We start from the raw sequence: 14978 nt of genomic DNA, 5'->3' as shown, positions 1-14978 counted from the left end.
TAATTATTTTGTTAAATAAAATTTAAAAATTCTCTAATGACTGCTAATTTTAATGTCATTTAAATTTAACGTCATTATTATACTTAGTTTTAATTTCAAAAAAGCCCGCCAAAGGCCGGCGATAAAAAAAAATTCCAACGGCGCTAAAACCGCAACAAGCTAGCTCTGCACTTACCACGCAAGCCAAGCTCACACATATTTCACAGCGGGCACGATATATAGATATATTGATATACATATTACCCTTCTGTACCCACCTCATACTCATACTGTTTTATTGTCAGTGGAATAGCTCTGGCGATGAATGGCCGCCTCGTTCAGTGTGGTCCGACAATTCTCTTTTATTGTAATTCATTTTTTTAATAATTGATTATACACATCCCCAAGACATCTCGCCGTCTCATTAAAATCGGTAAGTGCCAATTATCACCATCCTTACGCCATAAAAAACCCGCCCACACAAACTGCTCCACTAAATATCAACTCAACAAATTAATAATTAATATACAATACATATATTTTTATATACATATATATATATATATATATATATATATATATATATATATATATATATATATATATATATATATATATATATATATATATATATATATATATATGTAAAGGTATATTATATGTATACTACTCACACAAATTCGTGGATACTGTGCTGCTGCTGCTTCTGCTACTGCTCAGCACGTATTCCAAAACGTGCTCTATTATCATTGCACGCCCGGTCAGTCGTTACTATCCTTATTAAATACCCACATTAACACTTTTTTAATTAATTTATATACTCATAATTACATCCAGGTATTTAATATTTTACTTTTAATATTATTCTCCGTGACGTGTCGTGGATATTATTCATGCATTGCTTCAAATTCACAATGGCTATTTTTTTTACTAAAATTATTTTCAACCACGTTAATTAAAATTTTTAATCACTCCAATAAAAATATTTATTGTAAAACAAATTTAAAAAAAAAAAAAAAAAAATAATAATACTTACATTTTTATGGTGAAATTTTCTTTATATTTAATATTTTGCACACATATATATATATATATATATATATATATATATACACAAACATATATATACCTAAAGTTCTTGAGTTACCCCAAGCGTATCAATTACACCGTTTTTAAAATGAATTTTTTTTACAATTTATAAAATTATCAATAAGTGAAATTTGATGTTTAAATTATTATAATTATTAAATTGAAAAAATGTTGAATTAAAATTTTTAATATTAAGAATTTGTTATTTTTTTTTTTTTTTTTTAAATAGGGTTGGTGTTATTAACCGCACAGTGGACAAATTATTGGTGTTGGACATTTAAAATAAAAGAGTAAATAAAAATAATAACAACAAAACATAAAATGGATAAGACGACGGATGGACTCCATCAAGAACGCAACAATGGAGCCGAAGATGTCACTATGACATTAGTTAACAGCGATGAGAGAGTCGCTATTCTCGATGCAGGTGCCCAATATGGGAAGGTAATTGATCGCAAAGTACGAGAGTTGAATGTACAATGCGAAATATTGCCATTGGATACTCCAGCATTTACCCTTAAAGAAAAGGGATACAAGTAATTATTTATTAATCACTTATAAATATTTTTGTTTCTATTTTGTATTATTAATAATGATTAATTATTTAAATAGGGCTATTATCATTTCCGGAGGACCCAGTTCTGTTTACGCAGAAGATGCACCGAGATATGACGGTGATATTTTCCGAATAGGTATTCCAGTACTGGGCATATGCTACGGGATGCAAATGATGAATAAGGAATTTGGAGGCACAGTTCAGAGGAAAGAAGGCCGTGAAGATGGACAATTTTCCATAGAAGTTGACTCCAAGTGTCTTCTATTCAAGTAATTGCTTTTTATTTCTAAGTCCACCACTTATAATCGTATCACTTACAGAATAACTAATAAAAGTGTTAATTATTTTCAACAGAGGCTTAGAAAAAGATCAGTTAGTTTTATTAACCCACGGAGATAGTATCGATAGGGTTGCTGATTGTTTTCGCACTACGGCAAAATCAACAAACTTTATCGTTGGAATATCCAGCGATAAGATGAATTTGTACGGGGTACAATTTCATCCTGAAGTTGATTTAACGACAAACGGAAAACAAATTCTACATAACTTTTTGTTTGGTGTTGCTGGGTTAACGGGCAACTTTACGATGCATGACCGGGAGTCACAGTGCATCCAGTATATTAAAGATACTGTTGGTAACAATAAAGTACTGGTGAGTTAAATTATTTTCACCAATAGTAAATTTATGATGATAAGTATTTAGACTGCATACGAAAATGTTCCAACTCTAGATACATAATTAAGAAATCACCTTTTATCTTGTGAAATATTGACATTTTTAAAGATATAAGCTCATTCCGACATTATACTCATCAAGACCTTTAATTAATCAAGACATTTAAGTACCCACATAAATTTTTCATATATTTATATATATTATATATATGTATATATGAAAAATATATCAAAATGCATGTGGGTACTCAAATGAAAGCCCTTGATGAATGTAACATCGGGATGAGCTTATATCTTTAAAAACGTCAATAGTTTAGAAAGTACAGTGCAATTTAACTAAAGTCATTTAACAAAAAAAAAATTTTATTTATTTACAATTCACAAGTCTTGGCAGTCACACAGTGACTGCAGGATTTGCTAGTCTGTTATAAATGACTAAAATTTGAAAATGAGTTATTGTTATTTAAATAATTAAATTTAAATTATTACAGTTGCTTGTAAGCGGAGGAGTTGATTCAACAGTATGCGCGGCATTATTACATAAAGCATTGAGTAAAGAGCAAGTAATACCTTTACATATTAATAATGGATTTATGCGCAAAGGCGAGACACCCTTTGTTGAACAGAGTCTAGCCGAATTGGGAGTAAAGTTGCGTGTTATAAATGCAACTTACAATTTTATGGAAGGTACTACTTCAGTGCCTCTTGATCATGTATCACCGACAAACATTGCCAATAACAAGGGCATAGGCGTCATGGCTATTGGCCCAAGAATTAGAATAACTAAAATGCTGTGTCAGACAACAAGCCCCGAGGAAAAACGTAAAATAATCGGTGATGTGTTTGTCCGCGTTGCCAACGACGCAATGACGGAAATGGGATTGAAGCCTGAGCAAGTTTTTCTAGGACAGGGTACGCTGAGGCCCGACCTTATTGAAAGTGCCAGCGCACTTGCCAGTGGTATGTTTTTTTTTTTTTCTACTAATTAACAATACTGAGTTAATTATTTATAATTAATTTTTCTTATTTATTTAATTAGGTAAAGCCGATGCTATTAAAACACATCACAATGACAGTGAACTTGTGAGAGCTTTAAGGTCTCAAGGACGAGTTGTTGAACCGCTTAAAGATTTTCACAAAGATGAAGTAAGACAAATTGGATGTGATCTAGGATTACCAGCCTCTCTGGTTCAACGACATCCGTTTCCTGGTCCTGGTTTAGCAATACGTATTCTATGTGCTGATGAACCGTATATGGATAAAGATTTTTCCGAAACTCAGGTAATATTTTTTAAAAATTCATTCTTTAATAGCCAATTATAATTTATCAATTCATTGATATTTATCACAAATTATAATTCATTGATATTTATGTTAATGTCATGATAATAAATATTTTTTATCGTATTTCAACATAATTATATTTCAAATTTCGTTCTCGAGATCACTAGGTAGTACCGTCTTTGTACGCATATTCACATCACAAAGTTCAACTGTAAAAACAAATATAAAGCGTTTCCCAGGTAACCGACTTATTTATCCTCATTACGTTTTTTGTGCGCTGTAAAGTGAACATCACATTTAAACATCTAATTAATTTAATTATTTTATTTAAAATAATTTATTCAGTTGACTATTTATAAAAAAAAAAAAAAAAATTAGTTTTTATCTAATTTAAAAATGAGTAACAAACGTCAAGCTTTTAATAACTCTGATTTAGAGTTACTTCAAAAGAAATTGAAACTCTACCAAGAGCTTTTCAATTTAGAAAATAAAAATCAACCATTGGAAGATTTAGTTAAAAATCAACCTGACAATGTTTCTGAGGGTGAATAATTATTTATTATTATTTTATTTTCTACTTGGGCAACCAAAATTAAATTTTTAATTTTGTTGTACCTTTTTTTTTTTCGACTGGGTTAGAGTTAAAATACAGAGTTAGAATTTATTTAAAAATTATTTTTACTCTTTGCGTCAAGAGAAATTATTTATTGTTTCTACTTGATAGCTTCTCTTAACCTAGATCTTATGGTCTTGCAGACTCAAGTGATGACGACACTTCTAAAAGTGACATTGACTTGGAACCGGAAATTGATCCTTCCCTTAATAATGATCCCAAGGCATCAGTCGGGCTGCAAGATTCAAAGGCTCCTGAAGCTTCTACCCTCAGTGAACCTGTCCTTCAAATGTTGGGTTCTGAAAAAAGATCCTTGAAGGACAAAAGTTTCAATTTTCATCCGGAACTTGTATCATGCTAGAAAGAGATCCTCTCATCAGGCATGAACAAGGAAGATAAGTCGAAAATGGATAACAAATACCCTAACAAAGGTAATTGTCCTCTCGTTGCTCCGATTCTCAACCCGGAGATGCTTCCGTTACTTAATAAGACGTCCAAATCGCGTGATAAATACTTGGCTAATCACCAAGATTTATGTGGAAAAAGTTTAGTTGCTCTTGGCACAGCTATTTGTCAGATCTTCAATGACAAAGAAGAGCCTTTAGATAAACAAGACCTTTTACAACTTCTTTGCGATTTCAGCTCCATGATGTGTGAGCTAATGTTTCAATTGACTAAATCAAAACGTGCTCAATTATACCCTTGTGTAGATGAAAAAAGAAAATCTATATTGGAAGATTCACCCACAGACCAATTCTTGTTTGGTGAAAACTTAGCTAAAAAAATCAAGTCTGCTGTCGTAATAGAAAAAACTGGTCTTTCTATTAAAAATCAGAATTCTAAAAAGGAATTTTCAAAATCTAAAACTTATTTAAACTGGAAGAGCCCGTCTGCTCCACGCTCCAACCAGACGGGCTACAATCGTTCTTCATTCATGAGGAAATCAAATGCCTTCAAGTACAATCATTCGACGACTCGATCCCGCTCAGAGAACCAACCCCCTCTTGCTCTACAAAACCAGACTCAGAACAAAAAGTAAAGGTGAGTCCTGTCGCTGGTCGCCTGAAATACTTCATACATGAATGGTCCAAAATCACAGCTGACCCTTTAATCATTGAAACTATTTCTGGATATAAAATTCCATTCGTTTCTGCTCCAACTCAGTCGTCAAAACCTCTTAATAGTCATCTTTCAGTAGAAGATCATGTCCTTATTCAGAAAGAAGTGGATGATCTTTTGACTATGGGGGCTATTCAGGAGTGTTATGAGGAAGATGGCGAATTTTTATCTAGCATTTTTCTTGTTCCTAAAAAAAATAAAAAAATGAGATTTATTCTTAACCTGAAAAAATTAAATACATTCATAAAGACTTCTCATTTTAAAATGGAAGATTATCGAACAATTTTAAAATTAATATCTAGAGATTGTTTCATGGCCAATTTTGACCTACAAGATGTTTATTTTATGATTCCAGTACATAATGAATATTGGAAATATTTAAGATTCTTTTTTAATAATCATCTCTATGAATTTATTTGTTTACCTTTTGGATTGAGTACAGCCCCATGGATTTTTACAAAAGTTTGTAAACCTATTATTAGTCATTTAAGAAGCTTACAGTTGTCATCAGTAGTTTATCTTGATGATTGGTGGATGGTAGGTGACTCATTTGAATCATGTCAAAAAAATATAAACATTTCAAAAAATTTTTTAGAGTCATTAGGATTTATAATAAATAAGTCTAAGAGTAATCTCATCCCATCTACATTATGTAAATTTCTAGGTTTTTTATTTGATTCACATCAAATGACAATTGCTCTAACAGACGAAAAAAGATCCAATATTTATGATTTAATTTAAAAATTTTAAAATCTCTCCTTTTGTACAATTAGAGAGTTTTCTCAATTTGTTGGTAATATTACGGCAGCTTGTCCAGCTGTTAACTATGGTTGGGTTCATTCAAAAGCATTCGAACAACAGCGTTACTTAGCTCTTAATAATTCTAACAATGATTATGATCAAAATATGCCTATTTCTTCTCATTTAATTAAAGAATTCGATTGGTGGTCTAATAATATATTTATATCAAAATGCCCTATTAGAAATTCCAACTTTAAAATAACTATTTACTCGGATGCATCATCAACAGGCTGGGGAGCTTCTTGTCATGGACAAATAGCTTATGGACACTGGAACTCGAGAGAAAAATCCTATCATATTAATTATTTAGAACTTTTAGCATCATTTAACAGATCAGGCTTGTGGGATTTTAGTAGTTCCAAATTGGAGTGGTCAGCCATGGTACCCTTTATGGTTATCTTTACTAGAATCAAAACCAATTATTTTCCAACCAGATGCTAATCTTCTTCTTTCTCCTTGTAGAACAATTCAACATCCTTTAGCCTCGAAGCTATCCCTGATGGCAGCTCGACTATCCAACAGGCATTTCTAAGAAAAGGTTTAAGTAATGACTTTGTTAACATTTTGGTGAAATCTATTTCTGCTACAACACTTAAACAATACTCCAAACCAATAAGAGATTGGACATCTTACTGTATATCTGAAAATATTGACATTTTTAACCCAAATGAAGAAAAGGTTGTAGAATATTTAACATCAAAATTTAATAATGGAGTTCTAAGTATAGTTCTTTAAATACTATCCGCTCTGCTTTATCATTAATATGTGATAAAGATTTAGGAAAAAATTTTTTAATATCGAGACTATTGAAAGGTGCTTATAATATTCAACCTACTAGACCCAAATATGATAGGATTTATAGTTTAGATCCTGTTCTCGAAAAATTAGAAAATCTAAACCCACTTAATAATCTTAATTTACACCAATTAACAAAAAAATTAGTTGTTTTACTTGCAATAGTTTCTGCACATCGGGTCCAAACGATTTTTTTAATTAAAAGATCTAATATTCATAAAAGAAATGATGGCTATGAAATTGAAATTCCTGATAGGATTAAATCCTCTCGACAGGGTGCATTTCAGCCCCTTCTGATTATCCCAAAATTTAGTAATATTAACTTATGCGTAGCTTCGACATTACAACATTACCTAACTGTCACATCTACTATTGTAAATAACAATGACTGTCTTTTTCTAACAATTAAAAAACCTTATAAAAAAGCATCAAAAGATACAATCAGTAGACGGATAAGATCCTTTTTAACTGAATGTGAAGTTGGTGAAAACTATACTTCTCACAGTCTTAGACATGCGTCTACTTCAACTGCCTTAAGCAAAGGAGTTGATATAAATATTATTAAAAGTCTTGCAGGATGGTCTAATAAATCAAAAGTCTTTGAAAAATTTTATAACAGACCTATAATTAACAATAAGATCACGTTTGCGTCATCAATATTGTCTTAAGATTACTTATTATCTAACCATTTGTTTTACTTAATTTAAAAAAAAAAAAAAAAAAATATACCTTTTCAAAATTTCAATTTGTTATCATTAATTTAATTGTTCATTATTACTAATAAAAAAAAAAATTTTATTTTCTTTTAATTGAACTTTACTGTTCCTTATTTAATATTTTACTTACATGCTACAGCTCTGAACATCTACCTAGTGATCTCGAGAACGAAATTTGAAATATAATTATGTAATCGAGCGAGGTCGCCGAAGGCGACCGAAACTCGATTATAATTATATTGATGATTTCGTTCGAAGAGATCACTCCCACCCATCTTTCACCCTCCCAGTGATCTCTTCAAATAAAGCTTTAGCTAAACTGTAATGAGGATAAATAAGTCGGTTACCTGGGAAACGCTTTATATTTGTTTTTACAGTTGAACTTTGTGATGTGAATATGCGTACAAAGACGGTACTACCTAGTGATCTCTTCGAACGAAATCATCAATATAATTATAATCGAGCTTCGGTCGCCTTCGGCGACCTCGCTCGATTACATAATTATCAAAGGCTAAAAGTTTAAAGTGATAATAAAATTGAATATATTTATTTTGATCTAATTAAGCTTTATTTAGATCTGTAAACAAATTTTTTTTTATTTAGGTAATCGTAAAAATAATGGCTGAATATGAGCAAATGCTCCAAAAAAAACATGCACTATTAAATCGTGTTGAAAGTGCAACAAGTGAATCTGAACGACAACATTTACGAAGAGTATCCAGTGAAAATCACATTGCTGCGACATTGTTACCAATACGTAGCGTTGGAGTACAAGTAAATATTTTATTAATACTTTCCTTGTAGGTAATAAGAAATAAGCATGAAGAAAATTTTTAAATGTTGATTTTATTTTCCAAAGGGCGACCGAAGAAGTTATAGTTACGTTGTTGGACTGTCGTGTCAGGGAGCTGAGCCAGATAAGGAACTGCCATTAGAGAATGTAGTCTGGGAAGGTTTATTATTCCTAGCAAGACTGATCCCTCGCGTGTGTCACAACGTGAATCGTATTTGTTATATATTTGGGCCGATAGTTCAGCATCCAATAACAGACATAACACCAACGCATCTCACCTCAAACGTTATCTCGACACTCCGACAAGCCGATCATTTGGCTAATCAAGTACTAGTGTCAAATAACTGTATAAATGCTATCAGTCAGATGCCAGTTGTATTGATTCCTGTACATTTTGATCGAGATGCTGCATCTCGGGTGCCTTCATGTCAACGTTCTGTTGTACTTAGGCCTTTCTGTTCAAGTGATTTTATGACTGGTACACCGGCTATACCCGGCAATCAATTGCCAATACATGTAAGCATTATTTTTTATATTTTAATTATTATCATATCGTAAGGAAGTCCTTTCGTTCCAGTTGAGTCACAACTATTGAATAAAAATTAATTTTATGCATAATCTAATATTATTTATTTAACATTGATAGCGAAAGGATCTTCTTAACAATTGAATATTTTATACTTGAGTTAATCTATAATTAATTTCTGTTTAAACAGGTTATTAAAAAAATGATTGCCGAAATTTCAACAGTACCAGGGATATCACGCGTTCTTTACGATTTATCATCAAAACCACCTGGTACCACCGAATGGGAGTAATAGACACTTACTTTTCGACTCACTCCTTTATATTTTTTCACCACCCGTTTGCGCGTAACGAATCAGATATAAAGCAAAAAAAAAAAAACTATATTTAAAAAAAAAAACTAAAAAATTATATCTATTAAAGAAAAGAAAAAAGTTTTACGAATCGATACGTTTATGAAATTATTACTGATTTATATATATGGAGATATTATGAGTTAAAGGGAGTTTATATAGTTATACCATAACTGAATTACGCACTGCTCCTTTTGCTACGTTTAATTATATATACATAAATGAATGAAAAATAACTAAAAACCAACACGCATGATTTGTCATTACATGTAAAGAAAAATCAAATGGTGGTATTGTGTACATTAAGGTCGAAGGTAAGTATCATGTTTGCTTGTAAATATGTTTCTATTAGGTCAATTGTATAAAATAATAATTTATTCAAAACAAGAGTTAAAAAATATAAAAATAATGATTTAAAATAAAGGTAATAACAATAACAAATTTACGTCACACACAAACACACACACACACTCACTATCATATATAATAAATATAAATATAGCATGATCGATTAATTAATAAGTTAATAAATCAATCACTTTTTGCATTCGCGGCGGTTACATCTTATCGATGGTAATAATAAATTACTATTGTACTCTATTTGCATATAATGTTGAACGTGCTCAACAGTTTTCCTATATGTTTCATGCCAAACGCAACTTCCACTTTTGGTCATACATCTAAAACAAACAAACATGTAGTTATTATTATTATTATTGATTAATTAGTTATTATTATTATTATTATTATTATTATTATTATTATTATTATTAATGTAATTTTTATTATCATGATACCACTTTTGTTTATTACAAACGACTTTAAAGAAGTAAATGAAAAAAAATCCTATTACATTTTCGTGTTATTTTTTAATTTATGTTTTTATTTAAATTAATTAAATACTTTATTTATACGTAATGTTTTTAATTTTTATATACATAATTACCTGTACATTGTTTTCATTAATATATGCAAGTCTTCAATACGTTTTTCAATTGGGAGCATACTAAGAAATGTAGCTATCGATAATATATCTATTTCATTAGCATATGGCGAGTTTAAAATCCATGCTTGTAAATGATTTTTTACCTTAAAGAAAAAATTAAAAATTAATTAAAGTTAAGAAATGAGTTGATTATTAATTAAATAATATAATAAAATTAAACATTAAATAATTTTTTATTCGATAATTGAATAATAAATTACCTGAAGCAATGGAAGACTAAATAAATAATTTACTAAATTATTCAACATCTCTTGATGTTCATATGACTTGACACTGCGACCACGGAATACTGATTGATGAGACTTGATAGCTTCACGTCTATCATTAACTCTAATTTCATTAGACGATATATTTATTTCATTTTCTAAAAAGCTTCTGCGTTTTATCATTAAATTTTTTTCATCAAGATTACTATTCTGACCATTTATTTTAACTTCTTTGGCTTTAGATACAATTTTATTATTTTGAATGTTACTATTATTAGTCTTTACACTATTACTATTATTGCTGTGAAGAATACATTTTTTAGGCTTGCGACCACGCTTAGGTTTTACCTCATTGTTTGCGTGAATCGAAATCGGCAACTGAATTTGCTCATTACAATTTTTCTTGCGTTCTTTTTCTCTTTTCTTGCTGAGACAGTACATCTTGACGTCTTGTTTCATGTCTTCAGACAGTGCTGCAAGAAACTCGGGATCAACTTGCGAAAAAGTAACACTAGTTTCATCAATTAATCTCCTTTGATTACTTTCAACCAATATCTTTTTATTTCCACCGTCTTGAGCTATTCCACTCACTCCAGCTTCCGCTTCATCCTGCCCATTACTCGACTTATAATGATTCATTATCTCATTTCTTATATCATCTGGCAGTTCAATCAGCACCTGCATATCAAGCTCTTGTACCTCCGGTAATTTTGTTTTACTAAATTTACCAGGTTTTACCTGTTTAAAATAATTTTTGTCTATTTCTTGAACTGATTTTTTTTTAACAATCGGCTTAGTTGCCAGAATTTCATTTCTTATGTCTTCCGGTAATTCTGTTAATACTGATTCATCAATCCCTTGTGATCCTTGCACTAAAATTTTATTTTTATCCTCAACGTCAGCTTCAACTGTAGGTTTATTATTTACTTCTACATTACACAACGTTTTCATTAATTTTACATCATTCTCATTATTCTTACCATCCACCGAAGTGCCAGGTTCAATTTTATGGTAGTTTAATATCTCCATTTTAATATCCTCAGGTAATTCATTCAACACAGCCTTATCAATTTCCGTAGAAGTTGGAAAATTATCAACTGGTTTAAAATTTTTAACATTCGGTTTTGTTGCTGTAAAAAATGCCTTTAAACCTTGTGGCTTGACTTTATTTTTTTTACTAACATCTTTAATATTTTTATCAATAATATTTACAGAATTCTGACACTTATTCCCAACATCAGGACATCTATCAGTTTCTTTAGAATTTCCCCGAAAATTTTTATCTTCCTTATCTTGATTACCAGACTGCTTAGCTTTAGCAATAAATTTCATCATATAAGTATCAGCGTTTTTTTTCAACATCTCCAGTCTCGATATCTGAATCCCAATACCTCGTATATCATCAGCCGGCTGCTGCATAACTTCCCACAGCCCCAATACCTCTCTGGTGACAACAACCTCATCATCAACAGCAGAAATGAAATTTTTAGACTTAGTAAAATTATCACAAATTCCGTGACCCATAAATTTAGCTGTTTCTTTCGGGGCATTCTTGGCTCTCACCATCAATTTTAACGTAATGCATCGTCCTTTCGCATTGATCCTCGATAATCTTGTGCAAACTTCTTGAGACAATTTTTTTAAAAACTCTCTTGCATCATTGTCATCATCAAAACGTATCCCGTAGTTAACTTCAGCGGACACAGATTTTCTTACGTGCTCGATATTTAATTTGTTGGTGTCTATTCCTCTGCACATGCTGTACAAAAGCTCACCGGTTTTCTTACCAAACTCCTTTTGCAAAACAATCAACGGAATCTCTTGCAAATCTGAGCAAGTTTTAATATTCATTTTTTTTAGCGCTTGCATCGTTGAGTATCCTACACCCGGTAGTTCCCTCACACCGATGCTGCTAATGTAATCCTTGACTTTACTACTTGTTAAATAAAATTGCCCGTCAGGTTTGGCACGCTTAGTAGCCAAACGCGCTTGCAGTTTATTATCTCCAAACCCAGTCGATACAGGACACCCAGTTTTGTCTTTTATTTCCTTCCGTATTATGCCAGCAAATTCTTCAGGCGTTAAATTACACTCGGTCATTATTTTAGTAACATCTGCATACATTTCATCGCAACTCACCGCCTCAATATCCAGAGTATATGAAGCCACAGTATTGTAAAGAATATAAGACACTTGTTTGTACCCTTCAAAGTCATATTTTATTGTTTTTAAATTGGGACATAGCTTCAATGCTTGTCCTAAAAACATACCGTTTTTAATTCCTAATTTTCTTGCTTCATACGAACAAGATGCTATTTCTGCCATAGACAAAAATTCTTCATCTTTATTATTATTACTATTTGCGGAGTTTAGTCTATTTCCACGAGCATGAGTTACGGCAATCGGCAATCCTTTTAACTCTGGTTTATTTCTTAAACCTACGGATACAAAAAAGCAATCCATATCAATGTGCATTATCACAAATTTATTATCTTCTTTGGGTTTCAGTGATTTTCTTTTCGGTGTAGGCTTATCCAAATCAAATAAATCCTCCTCTGAATCGCTATCATCCTTCAGATCATCTATTTTGTTTTGTTCTTTTTGAGCTTTTATTGCAGAAATACGCTCGCTGTTGAATATCGATTCGTCAGAGTCAGAATCATTACACTCATTTAAATTTTTCTCTTTAATTAATTTACGATCAAGATTTAACTTTTTCAAACGATCGAATCCAGGATATGAGCCAGTATTTTTAGAGCGTAATTCATTAACATATTCTTTAAAGGTTGCTCCCATTGTTGAAATGTGATGTAGACGAGAATTATTATAAAATTCAGTGATAAATTCATCATTTTTAGAACATAATGCTGTGCCATTACGTATCTTATTATTACTACCTATTAAATTTTCATTATTTAAATTAACTATATTAGAAGTAGAACTCGGTTTACAATTTGAAGGGCCTGGCACACTGTCATAAAATTCTTGATCTTTAATTTCATTACTGTCACAATCAGCCGCTTTCTCATCTGTATCAACAGTTAAATCTTTAATCAGCTGATTAGAACTTGCAGTGGAAAAGGATTCCTGATCCTTTTTATTTATTTTAAAATTTAACTGCGGCTGTGTTACCGATGTAGTCGAGTATAGCAAATAAGGCCTCCAATCTAGCAGTTTATTAGCTTTGATACTGTCCGTGATCCACTCGGGCTTGCAAAGCGGGAGTGGATTCTTACTTTTGCGATACATAATTATTTTACTGTACGGTAAATTCGAAGCAATTAGATGTGTCGTTCCTCCAGGACGCAAATAATGGTGATAAATACCCCCATGTTCCATCATCAATCGCTTCAAATCATCAGCACATGGATGTGTATAACCATTGACAAATATCGCTATTCCTTTGAACAATTTTGTTGCTTCCGTAAATTCAGTGACAGCAGCCTCCTCAAATTGTTCTTCCAACTTGGCTTTTTTTGCTGCCATATACGACCCCTAAAAATTTTTATAATCATTTTAATTAGTAATTTATTAAAATAATAAATAAATAAATAAATTAATTAATTTACTTACCCAATCTTCCACTCCATTTTCAGCCCAAGCTTCTGTTTTTTTCTTTTTTTTTGACATTTTAGATTTTTATTTATTTATTTAATTTATTTATTCGTCACTATAATTTTAAATAACATTAAAGTAAGCAGTCACGTGATAATTTTTTTATTTTTTTTAACAAACAAATTTGCTCCAAAAAATTATTTTTAAAAAATTGCATTTTTAATTTCTTAAAATTTATAAACGTCAATTTTTTTTTCTAATTTTTTTTTTTTGCCATAATTTATTTGTGACAAAAATTTTTAAAATTATTAATATCTGCTAAATTAATTTATAACATTAAAATTAGCTGTCACTTGACAATTTTTTGATTTTCTTTTAACAAATAAATTTCTTCCAAAAAATTATTTTTAAAAAATTGAATTTGGAGTTTTTTAAAATTTCTAAATGTCAATTTTTTTTATAAATTTTTTTTGTCATAATTTATTTGTTACAAAAATTCTTAAAATTATCAATTATCTGCTAAGTTAATTTTAATTAATTTTAATCATTAATTTATTTATTACCACTAAAAAGTCTTCTTAAATTTTTTAGCACAAGTGATTTTAAGCGCAATAAAAATAAGAACAATTATTAGTTGACAAATTGATTATAATAACAATAAACAAAAAAACATTAATCACACTTTAACGAATAAACAATTGTAAACGCACCTTAAGTTTCGATTACCGGCTTTTCGGGGAAAAATGGCGGCAATTGTTTTCATGGTAACCCATTGGATATAAATTTTTATTTTTATTAAGAAAACTCCAATATAAGATTTATTGGAATTATTTGTAAAATACACTATAGCAATACACTTGATACAAGTGAGTACAGGAAGTGTCCAGCTATCAGTGGTTAGAATAGAGGCGCA

The 14978-nt window shown here is 30.7% G+C and overlaps 2 protein-coding genes and 2 long non-coding RNA genes across 8 annotated transcripts in view; 1 reads left to right on the top strand and 3 right to left on the bottom strand.

Annotated features, from left to right (window-relative positions):
* LOC141530125 (uncharacterized) overlaps window positions 1–793 on the bottom strand; it is an 11150-nt gene extending 10357 nt beyond the window's left edge. The window contains exons 1-2 of the long non-coding RNA XR_012479712.1: window positions 654–793; window positions 258–472 (exon numbers count right to left, since the gene is read on the bottom strand). This is a non-coding gene — a long non-coding RNA (uncharacterized LOC141530125). The remainder of the gene's footprint in view (window positions 1–257; window positions 473–653) is intronic.
* Bur (GMP synthase burgundy) lies at window positions 272–10150 on the top strand. 2 transcript variants are annotated; one of them, XM_074247001.1, is made up of 9 exons: window positions 272–412; window positions 1298–1604; window positions 1681–1893; window positions 1979–2276; window positions 2791–3259; window positions 3339–3580; window positions 8231–8401; window positions 8487–8936; window positions 9137–10150. In XM_074247001.1, exons 2-9 carry the CDS (start codon window positions 1390–1392, stop codon window positions 9236–9238), a joined length of 2160 nt encoding a protein of 719 aa, XP_074103102.1. In that variant the 5' UTR covers window positions 272–412; window positions 1298–1389; the 3' UTR covers window positions 9239–10150. The 2 variants fall into 2 exon arrangements, with proteins under 2 accessions (XP_074103102.1, XP_074103103.1); XM_074247002.1 differs by lacking the exon at window positions 272–412 and adding an exon at window positions 681–816.
* Window positions 3729–6583, bottom strand: LOC141530124 (uncharacterized). Of its 3 annotated transcripts, none has more exons than XR_012479710.1 (4): window positions 5740–6583; window positions 4618–5502; window positions 4319–4495; window positions 3729–3860 (listed from the first exon to the last, which is right to left on the bottom strand). It is a non-coding gene; the product is annotated as an uncharacterized LOC141530124 (long non-coding RNA). The 3 variants fall into 3 exon arrangements; XR_012479709.1 differs by having other exon boundaries at window positions 3734–3860; window positions 4199–4495; XR_012479711.1 differs by having other exon boundaries at window positions 3778–3792; window positions 4199–4495.
* On the bottom strand, window positions 9637–14913 carry Rev1 (Rev1 DNA directed polymerase). Of its 2 annotated transcripts, none has more exons than XM_074246992.1 (5): window positions 14776–14913; window positions 14084–14180; window positions 10505–14005; window positions 10245–10387; window positions 9637–9978 (listed from the first exon to the last, which is right to left on the bottom strand). In XM_074246992.1, exons 2-5 carry the CDS (start codon window positions 14138–14140, stop codon window positions 9834–9836), a joined length of 3846 nt encoding a protein of 1281 aa, XP_074103093.1. In that variant the 5' UTR covers window positions 14141–14180; window positions 14776–14913; the 3' UTR covers window positions 9637–9833. The 2 variants fall into 2 exon arrangements, with proteins under 2 accessions (XP_074103093.1, XP_074103094.1); XM_074246993.1 differs by lacking the exon at window positions 14776–14913 and adding an exon at window positions 14629–14738.
* Window positions 14914–14978: the final 65 nt, after the last annotated feature.

The sequence above is a fragment of the Cotesia typhae genome, unplaced genomic scaffold (assembly GCF_013202065.1).
Source record: "Cotesia typhae breed Kobodo isofemale line unplaced genomic scaffold, CoteBio_Ctyphae contig_48, whole genome shotgun sequence".
In the NCBI taxonomy this organism is placed as follows: domain Eukaryota; kingdom Metazoa; phylum Arthropoda; class Insecta; order Hymenoptera; family Braconidae; genus Cotesia; species Cotesia typhae.
This window is presented reverse-complemented; position numbering and strand designations above follow the sequence as displayed.